General features: G+C 42.3%; 1 protein-coding gene across 1 annotated transcript; it reads left to right on the forward strand.

Moving 5' to 3' along the window:
- The first annotated feature begins 2,281 nt into the window (after positions 1-2,281).
- dpy19l1l (dpy-19-like 1, like (H. sapiens)) lies at positions 2,282-22,769 on the forward strand. The gene is made up of 22 exons (XM_031867442.1): positions 2,282-2,663; positions 3,071-3,095; positions 3,186-3,273; positions 4,614-4,751; positions 6,117-6,237; positions 8,551-8,644; positions 8,791-8,848; positions 9,781-9,872; positions 10,717-10,816; positions 12,142-12,219; positions 14,641-14,727; positions 14,897-14,956; positions 15,037-15,117; positions 16,095-16,196; positions 16,462-16,533; positions 17,810-17,889; positions 17,966-17,990; positions 19,761-19,880; positions 20,588-20,762; positions 21,185-21,284; positions 21,464-21,589; positions 21,787-22,769. Exons 1-22 carry the CDS (start codon positions 2,450-2,452, stop codon positions 21,956-21,958), a joined length of 2,208 nt encoding a protein of 735 aa, XP_031723302.1. The 5' UTR covers positions 2,282-2,449; the 3' UTR covers positions 21,959-22,769.
- Positions 22,770-25,413: the final 2,644 nt, after the last annotated feature.

The raw sequence follows: 25,413 nt of genomic DNA on the forward strand, positions 1-25,413 counted from the left end.
AGATCTCAGCTGCTACTGGATGGATTGCTGAGACATTTTGCTCAGACATTCATTTTCCCCTCAAGATGAATTGTATTCAATTTGGTTATCCCTTAACTTTTCATCTGATGTCATTATCAGGTCAAAAATTAAACTTTAATACCTGCATACTATAGTGTCATTCCCATCAGTATCAGCTGTGCTTTTGAGTTTAGTACTAACACGTTAAACTAAGATGGTTAACATGAACATAACCTATTAAACGCAGCATTTTAGCATGCCGACGTTAGCATTTAGCTGTGTAGCCTCATAGAGCTGCTACACACAAAAAAAGTTATCACAAAATAAACTTGAGATCATCCCATATGAAAAATAATCGGCTTCGCTCGAAGCTCCACCTCTGACCGAGCAAGCCCAGGCGTGGCCGCACATTTAGATCAGCAGAGAAAGCTCCTCTCACAGTTTCTGCTTTTGCAACCAAGGGTGACCGAGCATTTGCTCTCATGGAAACTAAACTGTGGAATAAATCACTGTTCACATCAACGCTTAATGCATCCCTTTTTAATCTGGCTTTAGACTTACTTGTTTTTATATCTTCTGGACAATATTATACGTTATTTAATCTAATTTATCTGGTTTTACTGTTTTAAAGTATGGTTTTATTACTGCTTTGTGCTCTTTGTTAAAGCGACAGAGACCAACCTTTTTTGAAGTCAACAACGTCATTTCTGTTTCTTCTGCCAGGTGTGCTGCGATCACAAGTATCCCATCAGGTGGTGTCGAAGAGTTCCAGTGTCATGGGATGGACGGTCATTATGTCAACATATTCATCCCAAGACAAGAGCAGCTGAGTCTGTGTGAGTTGGAGGTGTATGGCTCTTCCCTGGATTAGGGACGAGGAAGTTCACAATGAAAAATAATTATCAAAAATCACTTCTTTTGTAAACTATGACAGTGATTCCATTGTGAGATTTATTTATGGCACTACTTGGTGCATAAATTGTAATTTCTACTGCTGTTGAGTTGTTTTTTACCAAACTTTTGGTTTACTGTCACTACCTGCTGCATGATAAAACTGTCTGTCATCAATACTGAAATACAATTAAATCATTAACACAGCCTATTGTTCTTTTCATTTAGTTTAAACCCATGTTTGCTAAGTGTGCAGTCTTCTTCTTTTCCTTCATTAGTGCACTGCTACATTTCTCAGTGCATTACAGACACCAACTGTTGATTAGTGGTATAGAGTGAAACCTTTAGCTGGTGTGTGTATTGCGTCTCTGCATGCTCGTCACATACATGACACAAACAAAAGGGGAACCCACTCTTACAAACATTACTTCAAAGTGGTCAAAAACTCCAGGGATCTTTAAAATGAGCTGATTCTCTCATTTTATATCCTTATAAATCAAATCTCTTTGGGTTTGGGAGCGCAGACCTGTTAAAACAAGCTATTTGAAGACGTCTTTGAGAACTTGTGACGATGTAGACCAAAGTATTTATCTAAGAAAGTTACGCCGATCATAAAAGAAAATAGGGGCTGTAATTTCTTTGAAAAAAAAAAACGAGCAGTCGAACATGTGATAAATTTAATATTAAATATTCAAAAGTTGAGGTAAACTGGAGAGAGTTGGATAATGTTTGTGTGTTTTCAGAGGGAGCATTTGAGATGTTGAAACAGAGAGACATTAAAGTGATGCTGGCAAAACAATTATATTACTATTTTTCAAGGACTTTTGAATGGATGCTAATTTTAAATATATATAATTTTTTAAATCTCACGTATCCCCTGGAGTGCCTTCACGTACCCCCAGGGGTACACGTACCCCCATTTGAGAACCACTGCTCTACACTAACAATACAATTCTGGTGGTCGAATTTATACTGTATATATTGAGTCAACAATTACTGGAATAATACAAAGGAGCCTCCATGTTTAGACAGACAGACAGACAGACGGATAGATAGACACTTTATTAATCCCGCAAGGGGACATTTTTTTCACTACAGCAGCAATTATGGTACAGGTAAATAAAATAACAGTAAAAATATTAAATATAAAAATACACAATAATATTTTTTACTCCATTATTCTTATTGAATATATTGTGCGTTTGATATGTAATAGTTTTACTCTGTTTTACTAAGTTGTCAACCTGTAGGACCTCATTTAAAAAGTATTAATAATATATATATATACACACATCCCAACCCGCAGCTCCAGAAGCTCCCTGTAGTGGCGCTGACCGTCCGGTAGGGGGCGAAGCATCACCAGATTTCCACGAGCGTCTGAAGAGAGAGCAACACCAGTGAAAGCATCACTCAGGTAGTAAAGGGGGCAGATCCGAGGACCAGATACGAAGCGACGGTGGAGCCGCTTAGCTCACACCCCTCTCGGTCTGTTTTTTCTCTCTTCTCCCCTCCTCTCCCCTCTAACGGAGCCTCGCTGCCTGCAACCTCGACTCAAGTCATGGTGGCTAAAAACAGAAAACAGACCGGGAAGAGTCCGGCGACCCAGGCGGACCGCGACAAGAGTCCGCTTGTTTTTGTTTCGCACCCCGGTAAAAGTACCGTTCGGCGGCCTTTCAACAGCTCACATCCGAACGGGCTCTCGGGCATCGGACGCAGGCTCTTCGGGCTAACTCCATCCGCGGTGGCGAAGCTGGGAATCACTCTCCTCCTCGGTGAGTTCGGAGCTTTTTTAGCCAGCTAGCTCCTCCACGGAACCATCCGAAGCTAACGAATGCTAACGCTGTGCACACCGCTAGCATCCTGCTAAATTTAAGTTATCTTGTTCTTATTGAGCTAACGTTAGCTCACCAGCGCTAGCTATGCCTATCGACGCTATTCTATGAAAATGGCAGAAAAAGTAGTCCGCCTTTCTTCTCTCTTGCTCATGTGACACATACAAGTCCCACACGTGTTAACAGGTCTTCTGGTAAAAGTTCAAGCTAATGTTTGCGTGATTTCTGGTGAAAACGCACCACCGTAAGGCATGCATATCACTACCCAAGTCCTCACCCCTGTAGTTTTAACTGTTTCGGTGTAAGCAGCATTTTAAATGTTTAACGTGCATCCTCTCTCTCCACAGCTGCTCTGACCGGGTATCTCCACTGGTGAGTTTTGCACCATCAGCATGTTATTACTCATTCATAACGGTTACTTGTGTGTGATGCTGGCTCCCGTGTTTCTCCCCCTGTGATCAGGCATCATGTCACACAGCTGTTTGAGAACGACAGACACTTCTCTCACTTGTCAAACCTGGAGAAGGAGATGGCTTTCCGGACAGAAATGGTAATCATATTATTATTATTTATTTATTATTAGGGATGCACTAATAACACGTTTTTTAAGGTGATGACACTACTTCCCGGTGTGAGCCTGTACAGTTAGAGATGTAATGCAACTGCACGTGTTAAATAGGTTTACGGCTGTGATACTGCAGGGCTGCAACTAACAATTGTTAGATTTGCAATATTTTTTAGAGTTATCGACAAATTGCTTTGTCTGTAAAATGTCCTAAAATGTCAAATAACCAGAGGTCTTCAAATGTCTTGTTTTGTTCGACCAACAGTCCGAAAACCCCAAAATAATTAAATTTCCATTTTTATATTTTGGGGTTTTGGACTTCGGCAATGTGGGGACAGCTGCTCTGGCTTTAGGACATTGTGTTACTAGACTGAAAACAGCTGGATCGGGTATTGGATTCCATTATTTCAATAAAGGACAGTTCAGTACATTTACATTGACGTATTTATTTGTTGTTTTGTTTTACAACGTTATGAAAGAAGTGTTTAAGTTGCCTCACACATAAAAGAATGATCCCAGTCACTTGTCACACAGCGCTAGATTAATGACGTCGACATTTCCAAACACTGTTTTTATTTGTCAACTGTTGGTGCAAAGTTGAAGGGCGGCATACTCTGACCTGAGCAGGCTTGGATTTGTCTGTTTTACAGACTTCAGTTTCAATGAAGGTGGAAGACAAAAGGAAAATTCAACAAATCAGCGAGCCAAATCCCTTGTATGTGTAACGTACTTGGCAATAAACAGTTTCTGAAATTCAGGGCTGATGCATAATGTGCCCACACTGACTCCATACCCTCTGCACAGTCTGAGGAGAACCATTTTTCCTCCCACAACATTAGAAACAACGCTGAACTTGCCCTTCAAAAACTCACATTTGTGATTCTAACAATATGCAAAAACGTAATTTTCTCTCTTGTCGTCTTCCGTTTCAAATGCGTGTCATTTAACGTGGCGTATGTTTGTGCGTCGCTGTCACTGTCATCGTGTAAAAGTCTCTGCTATTGAAGACGCAGAGCGGGCTTCGTGCCCTTTTGGGAGATGGTGGTGAGGATCTTATCGTTTGCAAACAGGACATTTCTCTTCCCTCACCCCTGCTGCGTGACACCAACACGGGCTGTGAACTGCTGCCGTCTGCTGAGCCGGTGTGACCGGCTCTGTGTTGTGAAGTTATATTTACTGTCTGTCTGCTGTCTCTTCCTCTCTGTATCGCTCTGCGTCTCCTCTTTCCTTTGTTCCTCCTCTCTCTCTGTCCCTCTTCCTCATTTAGATATTTATTTTTGTATGTGTTTGAGTTAATCTGTATATATATCTTCTGTTTGTTCCAGGGTCTGTACTATTCCTACTACAAGACCATTATTGAAGCTCCGGCTTTCCTCGACGGCCTCCACGCGGTCATGAACGATCGGCTGACGGAGTACCCGCTGGTTATTAACACGCTGAAGAGATTCAATCTCTATCCAGAGGTAATGCGGATCTTTGCCGTGCTGTTCGTACGACTTGTAGCACCGTTACTCGTCTCAGGGGGACAATTCACAAAAAGGATTGCGCGGCTTTTGCGGCCGCTAAAACCTACACAAATGGGATGAAATTAAAGCATCCTGTGCGGGTGCTTTGAGAACTGCACCGCAGCCACAGAAGGGTGAACGTAGGATTGTGCGGAATTGCCGAATCTCTAGAATCTGTGCCCGACATTTAGAGATGTTTCTGGTGGAGCAGCGTGTCTTTCCGCTGAGCGTTAACGTTAATCTTTCACTACAAACCTAGCAGGCTCTTCTCCATGGATCTGACCCTCAGTGTCTTTGTTCCCATTGGCCTACTCAACAAAACTTTAGCTCCTTTAGAATAGTTGCTGTTATTGACCGGGCTGTATCCAATTCATTTCACACTCATTAAGCTTCCAATGTCTGAATTATCTTCCACTTATTTCAGGTCAGCAGTACGCCAAAAATCTCTCTCTCTGAACAAACGTGATCCTCTTTCTGAACCTTCTCTATTTGATCTACAAGGCCCCAATTTAAAAGTTTCTTCCGACTTTCGTCACGCAGCGGCAAAAACTTGTTCAGCGAGTTATTAATAGCACCGAGGCCGGCAACAGCAGGGCAGAGCCGGGATGTGTTCACGTCGAACTCAGGGAACTGAGGTTTTATTTCTACCGAACCAGAGTTTGTTGGAAGTGGAAAGATGAGGCGAACAAAGACTGTTTTGTGAATTCACTCATCATTGTTGAGAAAATTGTATTTATCAGACTTGAAAAAAGTAAAATTATTCCACAGTAAAAGTTCAAATCTCATGGCACAACAGATCTCTAGAAGTAGTTTAATTAGTTTCCATTCCTGCATTAGATACAATAATTTTAAAGAAAAACTGCAGATAAAATGAAACTTTGCTCCAAATAAACCTGTATTACCGCTTGTTTTTAAAATGTATTAGTATGAGTTCTTCAGCTTTGCAGGAATAAATAAATCCGTTTCATGATAATTCTAATCCAACGTCTGTGTGACGCCTTGTGTTTGGGTCTTTCTGCTCAGTGAATTTGTGGAATATCGTTAAATGTTAAGAGGTTTAATGCTGTCTGAGAATATTATGGAATCGGTCTACTTCATAAAAAAACACCAGAATGTAGTTTAAAACTTGATTCACACACACAAAACCCTGCAGGAGAGATGAACACATACTGGGAAGGTTATGAGCTTCTACAGGACTACAGAGTGTGTCTGTCCCGCGTGTCCCCCCCCCTCCCCCCCCCAGAGATTACGGGACAGAAAGGCCTTTCAAACCTGTTATTCAAACAGGCTTTGCACTGATTCTCGTCCGTCTCTGCTCCCCAGGTGGTCCTGGCCAGCTGGTACCGGATGTACACGGGTGTGATGGGGTACTTTGGGATTCCCACAAAGATGTGCTGGTCCATCAACAGAGGAGAGGGACTCACTCCCGTGGACAGCTGTGAAGGTACAGACTGTCGCCTCGGAGCTGCAGCCTGGTCTGCAAATATGCTCGTTAGTGTACACACACACACACACACACACACACACAGAGGCAGCAGGTTGAACGATGGCTACATCACACAGGCAGATAGTTTCCCCATCACAACCTGCAGCTACGCTAACATTAAAGACACTCTCACAGTCTCGCGCTGAAATGACTGAATGACTAATGTCTTCGCAGACTTTGATGATTTTCTTCCCTCGTGGACAGATGCAGTCAAAGCCTCACGGGGAGCCGGCAGTTAAGAGAGCATGTATAAATTACACAGAAGGAATTGATCAAAGAACCCAAGGAGTCGTTTGATTCTTTATTTTTCTCTTTGCTTTCAATCAAAACTCTAATTTAATAGTTTTTTTCTACAACGGTGCTCTTCAGATTACTGATGGATTAACTATCTCAAAGCAGTTTATAATACATAATATCCACCAATGCCAAGGTTTTATTGTAATAAATAATAATATGATCTTTTATTTCCTAATCATTAGAATTATGTGTTTATGCAAATAACTGCTATTGATGACTATAGAAAAGTTAAATGATACATTTATGAATTTTTCATAATAGATTCATCTTTTCGGGTTGGTAATTAAAAAGATAATCTCGAGCCTTGTATACCAGCTGCTACAGCAAAACAAAACAACAACAAATGTGATCGGCCATCTCTAAAGATGCTATTTGTTCCCCATTTCTTTCTGCTGATATGATCTGAACCTTGAGTTTATGCGATCCGTTGCGCCCCTCATGTGAGGGCGCCACACAGATGAGACTGAAGGATGTCACATGACCAGCTAAGAAAAAGGCTATTTCCAAAAGGTTGAACACATTATTTAATAAATGTGTTTTAATCAGAATAGACAAAGAAAAGCTTCAAAATAGTTGCTGAAAGAATAGTGAGATTAACCGAGCAAGGCTCACAAAATGATGTCGGGAAACTCAAGAAAAGGTTTGGCATTAAAGGGTCGATGGCAACAAACAAACAAAACAATTTGGTAGCTCAACAGGTAGAACACAGCGAGAGACGCATTAGTGTTGTTACAGCAGCCCTGAAGGAAAGAAGAACCTTTTAACCTCTTACACACAAGCCGCTCTGTGATATTTGTTCCCAGAAGAGTAAACCTGCTGATGGTAAACAAGCTGTTGTCAGCTTTCCCTTTGTGGAGCTGCAATCTGTGTGTTTCCTTCAGTCTCATTGGCGGAGTGATCCCCCCGCCCCCCCGGGTCGATTTCACAGTGTTTACACAAACCTCACACAAGCTGCCTTGCCTAACATGGAGCCGTCAGAAAGTGAGAGCGTTTCCTGTAACAGTCAGCGGGTACATTCATTTTGTGACACGCAGTAAGACACATTTTACTCTACTTTCATATCGATCTGCTGATGGAACGAGCTCCACTTACAGTCGACGCAGCGGCTCTCGTAATGTCAACACTTGTTAGTCATTCTGCGTACCTGCTAGTTTAGTGAGGTCGGGTCCATTTGTGTCCACGCACTTTGTCTCAGAGTACTTATTAAGGACGTTTCTGTACCTTAAAGGGAACCTATTAGTATTCAGTGTAATATATTCTTGCGTATACTGGTTTGATAAGGTCACCTCAGCTGAGAGCTCTGCAGAGACGCTAACTGTTTCATGCGCTATTTCTGCAGCGACCTCACTGTTTGGAGGAGACTTTGTTCAAGCCTCTTCCAGACTGTTGCAAAAGGCTGAATAAAGCCACCAGGGACAATTGGAGCCGGTGAATGTTCGATAAATGCCATAAACGATTCAGTGTCAAGTAATGTTCCAATATCAGGTTTATTTTATTCCCGATACAGATTATAATACTGTAACTCTCAACAGAGACGAGAGAGAAGTGAGTCGGCTCAGGTCGTTTGCTACTTCCATCATCGATTTCAGACGCGGCGATCGTTATTTCTGGAGCTGAGGATGGAAGTAGCTAACGAGTGAGCCGTCTCGCTTCTCTCTCATATCTGTAGAGAGTTGCAGTACCGAACGTGAAGAATGTACGGATCGGGTAGAGTGACTCGTGTTGTTGTTGTTCCGTAAACGAGCCGTTAAATGATATAACCTGATATTGGATCGGTGCATTCTAGGCTGCAGCCGAGGCATTTCTGATGCTATTCATTCTTTGGTTCATCAAATAATCAGTTGTTCCATAGTAGCGCTGGTTTCATAACCTTCATCTTCTGTTTACTTTGTGTGTGTGTGTGTGTGTGTGTGTGTGTGTGTGTGTGTGTGTGTGTGTGTGTGTGTGTGTGTGTGTGTGTGTGTGTCACACCAGGGATGGGCGACCCGGCGTACTTCTACGTGACCTTTGTGTTCCTGCTGAACGGCGCGATGATGAGCCTGTTCTTCATCTACGGTGCCTATCTCAGGTTAGCTCCTCTCTTACCCGTCATCGTCCAGCTGTCGGACCGAGACAGGGTACAGTTTTGTGGTTCTGTGACTTGTGGATGTGAAACCAGAGGTGGAGGATGACCTTTCTGTCGTTTGCTCTCTTATTTCCATATTTCCTGTCTAGCGGCAGTCGACTGGGCGGCGTCGTTACCACGATGTGTTTCTTCTTCAATCACGGAGAGGTGAGTGCACCGCCTTAACTATCGAGTGTCAGTGAACTAAGTGTTTGTTTCTTCGCTCTATACTTCTGTGCAATAACTCTCTCTGTGTCCACGTTTGTGAAATGTGTAAAACTCCAAATTAAAAAAGCGTTTATAAAAGCAGAGGGACTCATTTCAGCCCTCGAAGGAGCTCAGAGTCTGTTTCAGCTGGAGCTCAAAGCCTCCTCCCACCTTCTCCTCTCCAGTTTACTTCAGAACAAATAGAATTTATTTCAGATCAAACACACACACACACACTAGCAGGGGATGCTCTCCTCTTTCCAGTCTTTTCTTTTTCCCAGACTGCAGTGGTAGATTTCAGGAGCATCTGTGATTTTCACCCTAAGTAAGGAACCAAGTGTCGAGATGCTGGGAATGAATATCGTTAACGTTCGTTGATGCAGGAAATTGATTTGTGGCACCCTTTTTAAATAACAAATAATTGTCACGTCCCTATCGAGTTGTTTTGGCCCCGAGTCCTTTGATACGGAGTCTAGTCTGACTCTTCTATTTACCTAAATGGCACAGATGGCCAGGGAACTCTCAAGCTACCACTTGAAAATGAGATCAGATAAAACTGAATTAATTCTGCCTGCCAAAGATGCTCAGCACACATCGTAAAACCACTTAGCAGCAGATATGCTGTGTTGATTTAATGTGCATGTGGCACATTAAAATAACAGCTGTACACCCCTAAGTTTGGCGCACATTATTTTTACGAGATACTCAAACTAAATGACTGAAGATCCATTAAGTTTATGAGGCGGAATTATTAATATAGGAATAAAAGTGTGTGTGATGCAAAATGATTCCATCCACTCTGGTTTTGATTAGCTTGTTAGTGTGCATGTTTTTATTTTGTGTGTGTGTGTGTGTGTGTGTGTGTGTGTGTGTGTCTTTGTGGACGTCGTCAGAGCACTCGTGTGATGTGGACTCCGCCCCTGAGGGAGAGCTTCGCCTACCCCTTCTTAGTCCTGCAGATGCTCCTTCTCACCTACATCCTACGGTAAACTCGCCACCAGCAGCTCCGTCTTACAGTCGCAGTGGTCCACGTCGTTGGCAGATTCTCCATAAGACATGTAGAAGAGTAGAAGTCATTTTATTTCTTCAAGTTTCATACATGCAGGATAACCACCGCAACACCCGGCTGTATCTTAGAGAAGGTGCTGGAAGTATCAAACATCTCAGGTAGATATCCGCACACTTGGATCTATGCAGAGAACACTTTATTTTATGGCAGGTGCAGAAACAAACTAATCACATTCCAATCACTGTATGCAGAACACCTGTGCACACCCTGGTGGTAGATGGAGAGGCTTATAAGTGGATGCCACACTTACACAACAAGTGTCATCATTGCTTTTCTTTTCACTTGAACAGCCTGTTGACTACTGTATGTGAAAGAACAGAAGTAACACATGATCAGACTGCTGTTTCCTTCACACGCTACAGTGATACAGGCTCTGTGTGTTGTAATTACTGGCCCGAGGCGAAGCTCGCTTTTGTTGTCTGCTAAACGGTGCAGTGAACGGTGGTGAGCTAATGTTCTTGTCTCAGTCTAGTAATCTTCTCATTGCACATCAACTAGCGGACGCCACCTTGTGTTACGTGAGTGCAGTCGGTAAACTGTGACTTCTTCTACCAGCAGCGTTAAAAACGCAGAATGAACTCCGGCGTGTCATATCTCTGAGGGCCAGCTCGGTACACAAGCGGGGCTTTGTGGCAGACTCTGAGTGAAACTGAATGCGTGTGCTTGTGTCGTCTTAATGCATCGTCTCTTATCTCCTCTGCAACCCGCTACTCTCTCTCCGCTGTAATTCTTTCTCTCTCTCTCTCTTGCCTCTCCCCAGGACACGGAACCCGAGCAGGACAGCCATGGTCGCCCTCGGCGTCTCCAATTTGTGCTTTATGCTGCCTTGGCAGTTCGCCCAGTTTGTGCTGCTCACTCAGGTAAACGGAGAGCAAGAGAGACATCGGGAGAGAGAGAGAGGGAAGAAAGCAGAAGGGGCAGATGAGAGAGAGAGGGAGAGGGAGAGGGAGGGAGAGGGAGAGGTTTGCCAGGATGGAAAAGAAACAAAGACTGAAAAAAAAAAAAGAGATTATGAAATTCCAAGAATGCAACCATTTACATCCTCATTTCATAAACCCTATGGTGACATGCAGTAGGAAAATATGCACGTGAAATCCTGAGCACATTTGAGTGGAACTGTGGAAAGGGAGAGATGCTTACAGCGACGAGCAAGTGAAAGACAGAAGCGGGAGGTGGTAGAGCGTGTGGGCTGGCAGACTGAGGAGCCGGAGTTTGAACCGCGACTCCAGAACAAACGGGTCACCGCTGCGAGCATCTGTGCTCGGCAGCGGCTCGGCCCACGCTGCCGGCGGCCCCCTCGGGGCACCGCTCATTCTAACACCAGACAAGTTGCTCAACAGCTTCTTCTTTGTTTTGCACATGTAAGCTGCTAATTGAGCCTCGCTCACTGCACGCGAAACAAATACTGTATGTCCGCCCACTCCAGAGTCTGACAGAAGCCAGAATAAATACACTAAATACAATATTTAGGGTCTTAAACGATTTTAGAATCAATTAGTGGTATTATTACACCTATTTGGTGATATTAATCTTTAGTATTTTGATATTATTATTATTAGACTTCAGTGAAACGACTGCATGGGAGTCTGTGAAGGAGAGTCGGATAGTTGTTGGACCCTGGTCGGAGCTGGCTGATGCTACGCTATGATTGGCCAGTCTGCGTTCGAGGGGCGGGACTTAGCAAAGGATCAATATGAATCTATGCAGCACCATGGGCATGCACTTCAAATGTACCGCTGCTATTTAGAGTTAAAGGCAAATAAAAAGAGATTAAGTCAATATATAAAAAGACACATATAAAGTACAGTCCTTATTTTTACATTAGTTTGAATTAGTTGACATTATTATTTTAAGTATTTTGTTTCTTACCTAGCTTCTCGATTAATAGATAATAACAGTTTTCTCTGGGGATCAATAAAGCACTGTGTGTATCTCTGTGTCAGAAGAAAAGTTTAAATGTCTCTTAAGTGGAGTGTTTTTAGATGCAACAAACTTTTCAGAAATAGTGGTGTGGTTGTAATATGTGGAATATCAAAACTGAAAAGCACCTGTCTTGTCGGGTGTAGCTGTAGTGTGATCTGTATCGGCTGCACATACATGCAGTCTGTTCCTGACTCCTGATATGAATTATTTAGTATGTTTTCAGGAGTATATTTTTATGGTTGTCTATTTTTTTTTTGTCTAGGTGGCTTCTCTGTTTGCTTCTTACATCCTGGGTTACCTCGCCGCCGCCAAGATGCAATCCATCCTGGTCACTCATATGGTACAGTAGACGACCAAGCAATCAATCCACCAGAGTGTTGAGAGTGTTTCTGTTCCCTAACTTAATGTGTTCACTCGTCTGGTGCATCATGCAGCACCTCGGTAGCAAATAAGTAAACAATTACACCAAATCACCTGAACTACTGAGACAGAGATGCAACAAAAGGATTTAAAAAAAATGCAAATAACCAAATTGTGCAGGTGAGACAAAAAAAAACCCACAGAGGAAGGACGTGAAAGGGACAAAATGTTTACTTGAGTAGAGGATTTTAGGTGGTTTTAGCTTTCCCTGTGTGAGAGGATTGTGTGTTGTGGCCAACATAAGTGAAAGTCTTTCCAGCCGCTGTCCCCTGAGCCGTAATGTGCTCTGCCTCGGTTCTCCTTATCTCGCTCAGCTCCTCGGCTGGAGGAATTTTATGAGCCGCGAGGACAACACCAGCCGAGGCAGGGATGACTTTCTTCAGCAATAACGATGCCACTGTACACGACTGCTCTTTATTCAAGTGTGAAATAGGGAGGATATGTTGGCAACTGCACCCTGCCAAGGACAAAAGTATATCTGTTGATGTGTAAGGATGTGTGTGTGTGTGTGTGTGTGTGTGTGTGTGTGTGTGTGTGTGTGTTATTCAGGCCGTTCGTCCTGCGCCTCCACATTCTTTCTCCCTAATCCGCTCAGCATGCCAGGCTGTTAGCCAGGCCCTGTGTGCTCCACAGATAAGGAGAACGCCCTTTGTGGTAAGATGGTGGAGATTTGTGTCAGAGGAAGGAATATGCCTCTGCATAATTTAGAAAGCTTAGAAACAGTGACTTTGTGTTTGTGTGCTAAAGAAATACAGACACTAAAGCATCCATGTGTGTCCTCTACGTGATCTACAGCGTTGTCACACAGAGGCTGAGCGGTGTCTCATGCAACTGCAACTACCTGATACTAATCTGTCACTTATTAAGATAAGAGATGAAATAAGTGAGACTTTATTGTCATCTTCTATAAACACTACAGTACATAGAGGTAGGAAACGTACAAACATATAGTGCAATTATAGAACAATATAAGTTGTGTAGATAAATGCAGAATACTTCCATGAAAAATGAAGTATTTAGGCGACCCGATAGCCGAGTGCTTAGGGCGCATACCACATGGGCGCAAATGCCCCGAGTGTCGAGTCCCTGCTGCATGTAATGTGTTTCAGTTTCAAGCAGGTTCACGTCATTCCGATGCAGAGAGACGGTGGCTCTTTAGGAAATAAGGTCCAGACCTGTGCGTGAGAAGTTTGCTGAGATATTGGTCGGGACACGTCCACACCGTCCATATGCAAACCTACGCCCTCGTTTTGACTTGATCCTAAACTCTAAAGTATTCAATTTAAAATGAAAAAACAAACGGGAAGCAGCAAGTCCACACGTTTCAGAAGCTGGAATTAGAAATATTTTATATTTTAGCTTTAAAAAAATAAACTACGTCATTTCTTTCGACAAAAACATCAATGGAAGTTGATTCAGAAAACGAATCTGCATGAAAATTGACAATAAGTAAACAAATATACCATAAATCCGCCTGCTTGTAGCTTCTCAAAAGTCAACATTTGCATGTTTATATAATGAAGTTGTTGTATGCTAACAAAAAAATAAGCAGATTCATAAATAATAGTTGATTGCGTCCCTGATCAATTATTAAAATGCAAGTTAGTTGAGCTCAGCAGTGAGTTGTCAGTGCCCCTTGTTTAGACTGGTGCTCTGTGTGCACAGTGCAGTGAGTGGTGCATTACTTCACTGTGGGATTAAGCATCAAGAGTTCAGTGAATAGGATTAGATTGTGCTGGTGGCTGTGTATTCAAAGTATAATGCATCGGTTTAATGGAGTGTTTTCAACAACAGCAAGACTTCTCATTCACACTTAACACAATCTGTTCCAGACCGCCCTCCTGCTGTCGGGAGGCAGAATGTCTCCGTGACTGTGGAGTGTTTTTGTGAGGCCACTGGGAACCTAATGTTTGATATTATATCTAATTACACCAACTGATCATGCACAAGAGGGATTGATATGTTTCTATCCCAAAAATTAGAATTTTTCTGTCCCGGGAGCAGAAGCACACTGTCCCAGGAATCACAGGGAATTAACTTGTTTTTAAAGTATAAAAAGAAAAGCTAAAGTCAAAATGCAACAAGGAGAAATATGAAGAAACCTATGCGTTCCAAACGTGACCGCTTTAGCATATTATTTTGTTGTATAAATATTTTTTCAGGTGAAGGACGCTATTTATGTTAATAATCAACATTAAAATGAACATAAGATATGTTTTGCATGCAGCTTAAACTTGGCTACAGCCGCGAGGAATATGGAATCCCGAGTTCAGTGAATTTTACAAATATTTTGCACATCAACCTGATGCATGACTCCTCTTCTCTCACCTGTTCTCATCAGATAACCCTCGCCGTCTGCTTTGTCCTGATGTTCGGGAACTCCATGCTGCTCACGTCCTTCTACGCCTCCTCGCTCGTCTCCATCTGGGTGAGCTGGATCTTTAGAGTCTGATGATCTGCATGTGCAACCAGTGAATGTACTGGGATGTATCGGGTTTTTTTTTTGAGTAAGAGGCGTTGCACAGGGAAATGGAAACACAAAACCATTGTTGTTTTTTTGTGGTTTTGAATTCTGTCTCTGTGATTTCCCTTTTCAGGCAATCATCGCACTGAGGGATCGATTTGCTCAAGTCTTCAGACCTGGCGTCGTCCTCTGGGTATGTAGAAGTGACTCCAGCTTTTATCTCCGGTTCCTGTCCCGGTCGTGAGCGTGCGTCCATCTCTTCCCTCTCTTCAGGTCATGCAGGGTTTGGCTTGGGTCGGCTCCACAGTCCTGCTCAAGTTCATGCTGTCCACTGTCCTCTGTGCCTCCGATGATGTAAGCCACAACTATACTTGGAGAAATTCATGTGTCTGCAAAAGACTGCTAATACTCAGTCTGAACCGTGTTTACAGTAGATTATATTCCTGATATCATCATGTTTAAACGTGTTACTTAACATCAAAGGAGGGACTAAGAAGGGTTTCCATGTTCCTAGAAAGAGAGGTTTGTTTTCAAATGAAGCTTTGAATGAATATCGTCACATTTTATAACGTCATCACCCAAAAAATAGAGGAAAAAATACATTTTTTTAATTTGTTGTGCTGTTAGGTTGCTGCTAGATTGCCCAGTTAATACAGGTGTGAGCCTCCTTTTGTAAGCGGTAACTGGGAGAGCAACAGATGTTGTGGATTGAAGCAGAATATTTCGTGAGATAAAAACATTTTGGGAATTTGGGGTCTTTTTTTTCAATAAATGTGGGCTTTGGGACTTTACAACGCTCTGGAGTTATTGGAAACGTTTGGATCACACAAGTCGGAAATTATTATACTACGCAGCCACCACTGGAGTCTAATTCTACAGATAGTACAATACTATTAATGTAGCCTGATCTTATAATACTAATAACATTAATGTGTATGTAATGTTCTGATCTTTATCGGCGACTCTGCAGGTTATAACGGGATGAATAAAAAAAAATTCAAATGGTAATTTTGAGTTCAAATGTCAACGTTATGAATGAAGCTTTTAACTAAATGTATAATTAATACATGAATAAATACATTTTTAATAGTACAAAAGTACAAGAATACAAATGCGCAACAATACGCACTACTCCACACACACTGTGTTAGTTATTATGACAGCTTTGTGAAGCTATCAGCCTACATAAACGTCATATTGTTTATTGACACCTTCGGAAAAGGTCATACTGAACAATTAACATTTTAAATGCATTAAAGCATTAAGTTTTTTTTAATATCCAGAATGTAAAGAAACCACATCTGTCATTTGTTGTGTTTTGTCATTGGCAGGCTCACATCAGTGGACTGATCAAGTCTAAGTTCACGAGCTACAAGGACTTCCACACTCTGATGTACACTTGTGCTGCAGAGTTTGACTTCATGGAGATGGAGGTAAAGTCTGAATCCTTCATCCTTGTGACATTGTGTGCTCAAGCGTTCACTGATAAAATGTCTCCGGTGGTTCGGTGTGAAAACCATTTATTTTTATCAGAAAGAACCGCCTGCTGTTTTGAGGAGGAGACAGATGTGTGCTCTGAATGTAACGGGAAATAGAAGCAGCAGAACCCGTTCTGATCTGGGTTCTCATGTTGTGACTGTGCATACAGGTGAGTAGAGTACAGTGTACATTACATTACTCTGTCTCTCTCTCCCTCAGACCCCCATACGTTACCTCAGGACGTTGCTGCTGCCCATCAACATGCTGGTGGTTGCTCTCATCGCTGGGAGGGTAAGTCCTCTTCAGGGTTCAGACCTCAGACAAACTGAACATGTCTGCCTTGGTACTGCAGTGTACCAATAACAGCCTGGGTTTCATACGTCACATACCTAAGGAACCAATCCGGTCAACTTGCAGGATGGGGCTTTCCATATCATCAGCACAGAGCTACGTGGAAACGAGGGGTATCAGAGAAGAAGAAAACTCAGTGTTCCAGTCAAGTTTGGATTCCCAGCGGCCATTTTCTGTTTTGAAAAGTTTTTTTATATTTTGCCACAAAACTTTAATTGACGTCTACCGCTGTTCTATCAAACATGCTTGTTGGTCAGCCGGTAAGTTTCAGTCAGACTAATTTGCATATTTATAGATGCGCGCATACTAAACGGGGCCGATGTGTAGAGTTCCAGCTGAACCATTTTGAAGCATGACAGGATTTTCTTTCATGGAAAAAGAAACCTAAATATGTAATTTAATGAACGGAGATGAGTTTTTAGGGGTTTAATAAATGCCAGGAGAGGAACTGTAGATTCATAAGCTCTAATTAAAATAACTCGAGGCCTCCTTCCAAGCTTTGTCCAGAACCACATCTTATGATCTGTCACTGCACTACATCATCATATGTCTTAACAAAGGGTCCCATTCACAGGACCGCCTGACTCAACAACACATTCATCAATAAATCTTAACAATAATATACGTGAGTAACGCCCGTCTTCTCCTTTTTCACAATCGGTGGGAAACGAACAGTGTTCTGTGTAGTTCTGTGTCCGGGCTGCAGTGTGAAGCCTCCCGTCTCACAGTGAAACGTGAGGCGAGGCGCCGGCTCACAGCAGCAGGAAGACAAAGAGTTGGTGGATCCGCTCCGATTACTACGCAAACATGTCCACCCCTGAGCTGCTTGAATATAGGAGGAGTTTTTTATTTTATTCAGGTTTTTCTCTTTCAGTTTCAGAATATTGCAGTGGTTATATTTGCTCTGCGTGGGGAAGCTTAGTGGGTATTTCCATGTGTATATTTATGCTTTGAGAAAGGAAGAACAGCGAGATTTAGTCGTGATTCCTAAAACATGAAAAAAAATCATTTCAAAAGGATATTTGAGGAAGTGCTCTTTATGCAGTGTAATCTCATTACGCCTGCCCACGCTGAGCTAAGAATACATAAGTCGGTTTGACGAAGAATGTATTGCATGAGCAAGCTGTCTTCTCCTACTGTGCACTGTTTGTTGGAAACATGACACTTGAAGGAATCTCCTTTTCACTTGTATTCTAACCGTGTTTCTCCTTTTCAGACTGTCCAGGACGTAATCCGGTTCCTGAGGGACGGAGGGAAGGCGTCTGCGAAGCCTGAAGATGGTGATGAAGCTGCAGGGTGAGCGTCCAGAGGCCTCCTCGCTGTTCTTTCTGCTGGTCTCACTGTGTTTACTTCTTCACTCTCTGTGTTGCAGATCTGAAATCGCCGCTAAAGGAGAGGTGAGAAGAAGTACTTTTCACATCCTTTCTGTTATTGTTGAGTATATGCTCGAGCGTTATCATGACAACACCTCAGCGTGAACTCGTAGGCTTTTTTTTTTTGCAGCGTTGTTCCATTTTTCTTAATCCGTTTTTATTTGATTAGATTCCTCCAGTGCAGTAACGTCTGCTCAGTTTCTATGTCCCTAAATGGTTTTCATCCCTTTTCTCATTACTAAGAAATGAAAGGCAGCCTCCCCTTCTGTTCTGAAATCCCCCCGTGCTGCCTTTTTGTCGGCTCTCTCTCTCTCTCTCTCTCTCTCTCTCTCTCTCGGTTGCTTCATCTCATTTTCAGTAATATCCCTCCAAGGGCAGGAAACGTTCAGATGTTCATCCACCAGCCGCGCTGTGTGGAAGTTTCCCAGATAATTGCTTTAATATTTCTGCTCCGTGAGTAACACTGCGGAGCCCCGAGGGTTGTGCTCACTCCTCTCGGGGAGGGGCGTGTTCAAAAAGATCAAAGCGTCACGCAAATGTCATCACACAGTCCGTTCAGCAAATGAAGCTGTTCAGGTTTGCGTTGGAGGAGAGCTGCGTCTGAAGAGGTCGAAGCTTCAGTGACAGCAGCGCTGCAGCTGATGAGTTCATCAGAGGAAATGGAGGTCACTTAAAGGGACAGTTCACCCCAAAATCTAAAATTCCGTATTTTTCCTCTTACCTGTAGTGCTGTTTATCAGTCCAGATTGTTTTGGTGTGAGTTGCAGAGTGTTGGAAATATCCTTCGTAGAGATGTCTGCCTTCTCTCCAACGTAATGGGACGAGAGGACACTCTGCTTGTGGAGCTCAACGCGCCCAAAAAAACACTGTTTCTAGAAATCATGACCCGGTTTCTCAAGATAATCCAACGACCTTGTTGTGAGCGGTTTCACGTAGGAACTATTTTATTTCTACCGAGCTACACCCGCCAAACGAATCACCTCGCAGATGGAAGCGTACAATTTATCAGCTAGCTAACGTCACAGAGCGTCAGACGAGAGTGCCATTAATGTTTACGTCTCGCACTGTCACAAGCACAAGCCTCTCGTCCATACGTGCATGTATGTATGTTTGATTTTAGGGTGAACTGTCCCTTTTTAAGAAATGTCAAGTTTGAACAATTTAGAACAAAACGTATTCAAATTTATCCTTATCGCATAGTCCTAACCTACGTTGCAGATTGAATATTTAATTTATGTGTTCGACTGCTCGTTTTAATTTCATGTGACGAGCATGCAGAGACGCAATACACACACCAGCTAAAGGTTTCACTCTATACCACTAATCAACAGTTAGTGTCGGTAATGCACCGAGAACTTTAAAACTTGTTTTAAAATCTGTTTTGTAAATGTTTTGTGGAGGACTAAATGCATTCAACACCTTTGTTTGACTTCAGGTATAAACACAATGCCTTTTAACCAGAAATAATAAATGTGAATTAAACTTAGTTTCACTTTTTTGCTTGATAAATAACAGATAATTATGAGAATTATAGTTTTCTGTCAATTTGTGGAACTAAAAGGAAACTTTCATTCTCTTGATTTATTTAAAATGTGCTTTGTTGTTGCTGTTTCATTACTTAATGTCAATCCAGTCGTGGATCAAACGTCCTGCGTCTCACTTTTGTGTTTGCCTCGAGTGTAACTTCCTCAAGAGATCGGTCACAGTTCCTGGTAGATTATCTTGCTCGTTTTGTTTCCTCTGCGCCTTCTCGTCAGTTCTGATCAGACTGCATGTGAACTCGTGTCTCTGCAGCTGGTGTACCACAGCCTGCAGCTGGTGGCGTTCGCTGTCCTCGCCGTCCTCATCATGCGTCTGAAGCTCTTCCTGACGCCACACATGTGCATCATGGCCTCGCTCATCTGCTCCAAACAGGTCTGTGATTACGGATAACAAGATGGTCTACATTTAAACTCCTTAAAGGAGTGCTTCACCCACAAATGACCCAGTTTGTATATCAGTTACTCAGCCCGTGTTACCTTGAAGAAGAAAACAAAGAATCCCAAAACACAGAAAAGTCTTGATGAATTAAAGTAATTGAGGGTCGTGTTTTACAGCAGCAAAACTACATCAAGTCTCATTTATCCAGTCGTGTGCACACTTCTTCCCAAACACATGCATCTTACTATTAAAACACTTCAGACTCACACAGACGAGTAACACTCCAACACAAGCATGAGACGCTTCATGCGGAGTGTTTTAAATAGTCAGGTTTTAGTGTAAATGCATGCGTTTGGTTAGTAGTGAGCATACGACTGGATAAGTGAAACTTGGATTGTACTGCCCGAGTAGTGTGAGAGTTTATAAACGGATGTTTTGATGTAGTTATGCTGTTAAACGCGGCCTCCATTTACTTCAATTCATCAAGACTTTGCTGTTTTTGACTCTTTGTTCACATTGGAAGCACGAGAGAAAAACAAACTTTCGGTGAAACTTTCATTTAATGCCAGAGAGTCAAGTTTCTTCTCCACTTAAATTATTATTATTATTAACTGTGTATGGTGCAGTTTGTTGAGCTCACATGCTGTCCTTTAATAATGCTCTCTCTCTCTCTCTCCCTGTGGTGGTGGTGGTGGTGTCAGTTGTTTGGCTGGGTCGGGGAGAGGTTTAAACACCAGCTTGCCATGTTTGCAGTCATGGCCATCATGGCCATACAGGGAGTGGCCAACCTGCAGGCCCAGTGGGGGATCATCGGAGAGTTCAGCAACCTGCCGCAGGAGGAGCTGCTGGACTGGATCCAGGACAACACCCGTCCTGGTGAGTGAGGTGGTTACAGTGAAGTTTCAGTATAACGAGTCCTAAAAGATAACCGTTATTCAAGATAACTGTAGAGATACACAGCAGCAGGAGAGCTTCTGGTTCCACTGAGATACTGTCACAGTTACAACTGTGCTGTTAAACTGCACTGGTGTTTCTGTTATTTTGGGGTAGAGGTAGACTGAATAATAGAAACACCTGTCAGTATAACGCAATACAATTCGACAGCACCACAAATATCCTCCCAAATGAACTGTGATGCAGATGGAGAACTCTGTTGAATGTTTATTATCATGCCCGTTGTATAAAGTTGTAATACTAAGTAGAACATTATTAGAATAAAGAGCTGGTAGTGTAGATACTCGACACACCGGTTCATCCTCTCTTCATTGTCTCATTTGTTTTGTGTGCGATTGATGCAGATTCTGTGTTTGCTGGAGCCATGCCCACCATGGCCAGCGTGAAGCTCTCCACGGGTCGGCCCATCGTCAACCACCCCCACTATGAAGACGCTGGTCTGAGGTCAGTGGAACTCACAGCACCACAACTGCTCTTTTGCTCAGATGAGAGACGGAGAAAGAGTTCTTTGGACACGATGAGCTAGAATTTCATGTAAAGTTTGTGTAAAATATTGCCACGTCCTAACTGTAGTTGATTTCCACCTTGTGCGTTACAACGGTGCTGTATTGTGTCCCTCGCAGGGAGAGAACCAAGCTGGTCTACTCCATGTACAGCCGCATGTCTGAAGAAACCGTAAAGGGGAACCTGATGAACCTGGGAGTGGACTTCTTCGTGTTGGAGGATTCGTGGTGCACCAGGCGAACCAGGTACCCCAACACCTCGAGTACCCTCTCACAGAAGGGGGGACATTGTTACTCAGGACCATGTTTTTCTTTCACATTTTGATTTTCTTTTTGTTTTTTATCCAGAGAGACGATTTTAATTTAGTTAAAATGCTGTTCGGAGATTTCCTGATTCTCTGATTTAATCTTTCTTTCCTTTTTCTCTCTCTCTCTTCGCCCAGGCCCGGGTGCAGCATGCCAGAGATCTGGGACGTTGAGGATCCCCTAAATGTTGGTAAAATCCCCCTCTGCACCCACATGTCCAGGAGCTCGAGACCCCACTTCACCACAGTGTTTTCCAACGACATTTACAAAGTTCTCAAAGTCCCCAAAGCTAGCAAAGATCTCAGATAACACCGTGTGGCGGACTGGTGCAGTTGTTCTTTTTACCACTTTTACGTCACTGGCATTGCTGCTTTGTACTCAGCCCCCCCCAGGCTCACTGAGCGGTTGGTCACGCCAGAACACTTCCCCATGAGTCTCTCCACTCTTGGTTCCCTAACCCGGTCCCCAGTATTTGTGACTTAAAGGAACTCCCTGTTCCCCACATTTTGCCAATCATCCATATCGCTCCATCGTTGCATCCAGCGACGTTCCCATGACCCACATTGGTGCCCGAGTGAAAGCCATAAGGTGTCGTAGCTCTTCATTTAGATTGTTGCATTGGTTCTGTTATATAGAATCTTCAGTTTAAGAAACATTGTCCTCAAAGAGATGCTGTTTATACGTCAGTATTGTTTCTCACTGTATAGAATTCATTTTCTTTGGCTTTTGCATAAGAAGTACATTTTGTCTGGCAGGACCGATCGATGATGTCCACATACTGTGAAGCAATACCCTTTGCAAACTTGACAACAGCTGACTTCTTATGCACAGTTTTTCAGTAGTAGGCTATTTTTATCATTTATTTGTGCGAGTCATTTTTATGCAAACTTCAAAGTGTTAAAGGAATACTTCACCCCAATATACATTTTGTACATCACTCCCCTCCCGAGGCTCATTATGGTCCCAGAGAAAGTTTTCTAACCAATGCTGTTAGGGAGAGCAGAGTGTCCAAAAAAAACGAAAGCATATCAATTAGTGCTGGGCGACGATTACAATTTTTAATCGCATTGTTATGCTCAAAATTCAATAATAAATTCAAAAGTAGTGTATTGTACACTTTCATTTTAAAAGTACTGCTATATGAACAAAAGTGCAATAACATTTGGTTTGCAAACGCTTTAAACAAATAAGGTTATTTTTAACAGCAGTATTCCCTTTACACAGTAGCAGTTAAAATACAGTTATAATGATTCTGATAATAGATATTCAGCCGATGTTCACAACTTTATTTTCATGTGTGTAAGAGATGCAATTTGAAATATACACCTTGAAAACTGCAAACCTATCTATGTGATGTTTTTTCTTATTTTTTCGTTATGTTTGTTAAATTGTCAGTAGCGATAACTAAATGATATGCTTATTATACATATTCCAAATGAAAACACTTTAAAAACTCTAAGAAAATAATTTAAATGAATCATTTCTTTTTTGCTTTTTTTGGTATTTTGGTCAGACACATATGCAACGCTGATTACCGTAATATGTGTGGTATTTGTTATAAATGTATGTTGGTACATAGAGGGTGATAAGAAGCTGTACATGGAGGGACTTAGGACCCAGGGGAATGTAGGTGAAGGAAACAGGAAGAGACGCCACACAAACACAGCTGTTCACCGCTTGCTGTCCGGTCCTTGTGTTAAAAATGTCCGCTCAATAATTTAAAAAAAAAAACTGCGTTAACGTGAGATAAAATAATTGTCGGCGTTAATTAATTAATGCGTTAACGCGATAATAACGCGTTGACTTGCCCAGCCCTAATATCAATGCAAACAGACTTTGAAGGAGGCCAACAAAAGACGGCAGAAACGTTATCTAACATCTGTAAAACGTTATGAAATCTCTGTACAGCATTATCCAAGTGGCTTGTATCCATTCATGCGCTCAAGGATATCCTTCACTTAACTATTGATAACAAAGCATTTCCTGGTTATCCTCCCTGACTTTTTTTTCTGGGAGTTGAGAGCTTTATACAACCAATGCTGTTCTTGGGTGAACTATTCCTTTCAGAAGTTTTCTTTAGAAGCCAACAGTGTTTTAAGAGTCTTTGGAACGACAGGGGGAAATTATCTTCTTGTGTTTGGAAGCTTTTTAAAAAGCTTTCCAGATGGAATTGGTGCCATACCATTGTTCTGTCAGCCCATTATCCCGAAAACAAACTTCCATCCTTCCGAAGGCCCATCGCTCCAAAACTATGAACTCTCTTTGACAGAAGCACATGGCTAATTATTATGGGGAATGACATCATCGGACAAATTCCATCATTTTTTCAGACTATTGGGGTTTCTGAATAATGGTCTCTCTGAACAATGGGTAGTCCCCATGGAATTCACTCAAGAAATGTTTTAACAGACTTCACATAATAGAAGAGCATTCATTCTTAATTCGGTTATAAACTGGTGGAAAGAGGTTTTTTTTTAAATTCAAAACAAGTAGTTCCTCTAATTGTGCTTTTGTAAATACCCAAAATGTTTGTAAGATGCCAATGTAAAGCCTTCAAAAGGTTCTCTGTGTTTCTTTATTACTGTTTATTGCCAAAGGAAGTCTTGTTATTAAAGCTGTGTATTCGGGGTACTGTAGCACATAAAAGAAGTGTTTTTAGTGATTGAGAACCGTTGGTTTGTGAGTTCTGGAACAGCCAATCCAAACCATTTGTAGCAGTGGATTTTGTGTAAATGGTAGCAGTCGTTGGTTCCTTCTTCAGGGTGCGTTAATGGCCGTACAATATTTCAGGAAATACGCTTAATGGCTTTTATGCCGAGAGTTAAATGAGAAGATCCATAAAAGGTCTTTGTGGCAATACATGAAGCTACGGCCAGCAGGCAGGTGGCTTAGCTTAGCACAAAGACTGGAAGCAGAGGGAAACAGCAAAACCCGGTGATGTCAAAAATGTGCTGAACAAAACTTCTAAAGGGTGCAGAAAAGACCAGTTTTGGTCTTACGGGGCGTTTGGTACCTAGTTTTTTGGCTGAGAGCAATTGTTTCCGTTGGCAACCTCACGCTGACAAGTTACTGTTCCTGGCCAAGAAATAGTCCCGTATAAAAAAAAAAAACCCTGTAAAGCCACAATTTCAAAAACAACCTGTTAATTAATGACTCATTAATACCTTTAGAGGTGCTGGTAGGCAGATGTAGCCGTTTCCCCTTGTTTCCAGTCTTTACGCTAAGCTAAGCTACCGATGCTTGCTGGCCATAGTTTCATATTTAACGGGTTGATATGAGAGTGGTATCGATCTTCTCATCTAACTTTTGGCCATGCATTTTTCCAAAATGTCAAACTATTCATATAAGAAGAAGGCGTCGCCACGTTGGAGGAGTGGCAACAAGACAAAGGAACATTCTCACTTTCTTATCCCACTTCCTCCTGCAAGAGTTTGACTCTTAGCCACCGCAGACAGACTTCTGTCTCTGTTGCATGGTCACTCCTCCAACATGGTGCCATGTCCTGAACTATTGGTGACCACTTATTAAATACTCCGTGATGGGTTTTCTCTTTCTAAAAACACTCTCAGCTTTAATGTGTTTTTTGTGTATGAACTTGTAATCGGGTGAAAAAAAACTTCGGTACAACACACCTTGGTGCAGGTTGTTTTATTGATTGGGCATCGGAATGGGACGAAACAACAAATTAAATTAGTGTCGTGACAAAAAAACATTAAATGTGCCAGAGCGAGCGGTTGAACAAATCAAAAATACACATTTAATCC

The sequence above is a fragment of the Anarrhichthys ocellatus genome, unplaced genomic scaffold, assembly GCF_004355925.1.
Source record: "Anarrhichthys ocellatus isolate YVR2014 unplaced genomic scaffold, GSC_Weel_1.0 scaffold39, whole genome shotgun sequence".
In the NCBI taxonomy this organism is placed as follows: Eukaryota; Metazoa; Chordata; class Actinopteri; order Perciformes; family Anarhichadidae; genus Anarrhichthys; species Anarrhichthys ocellatus.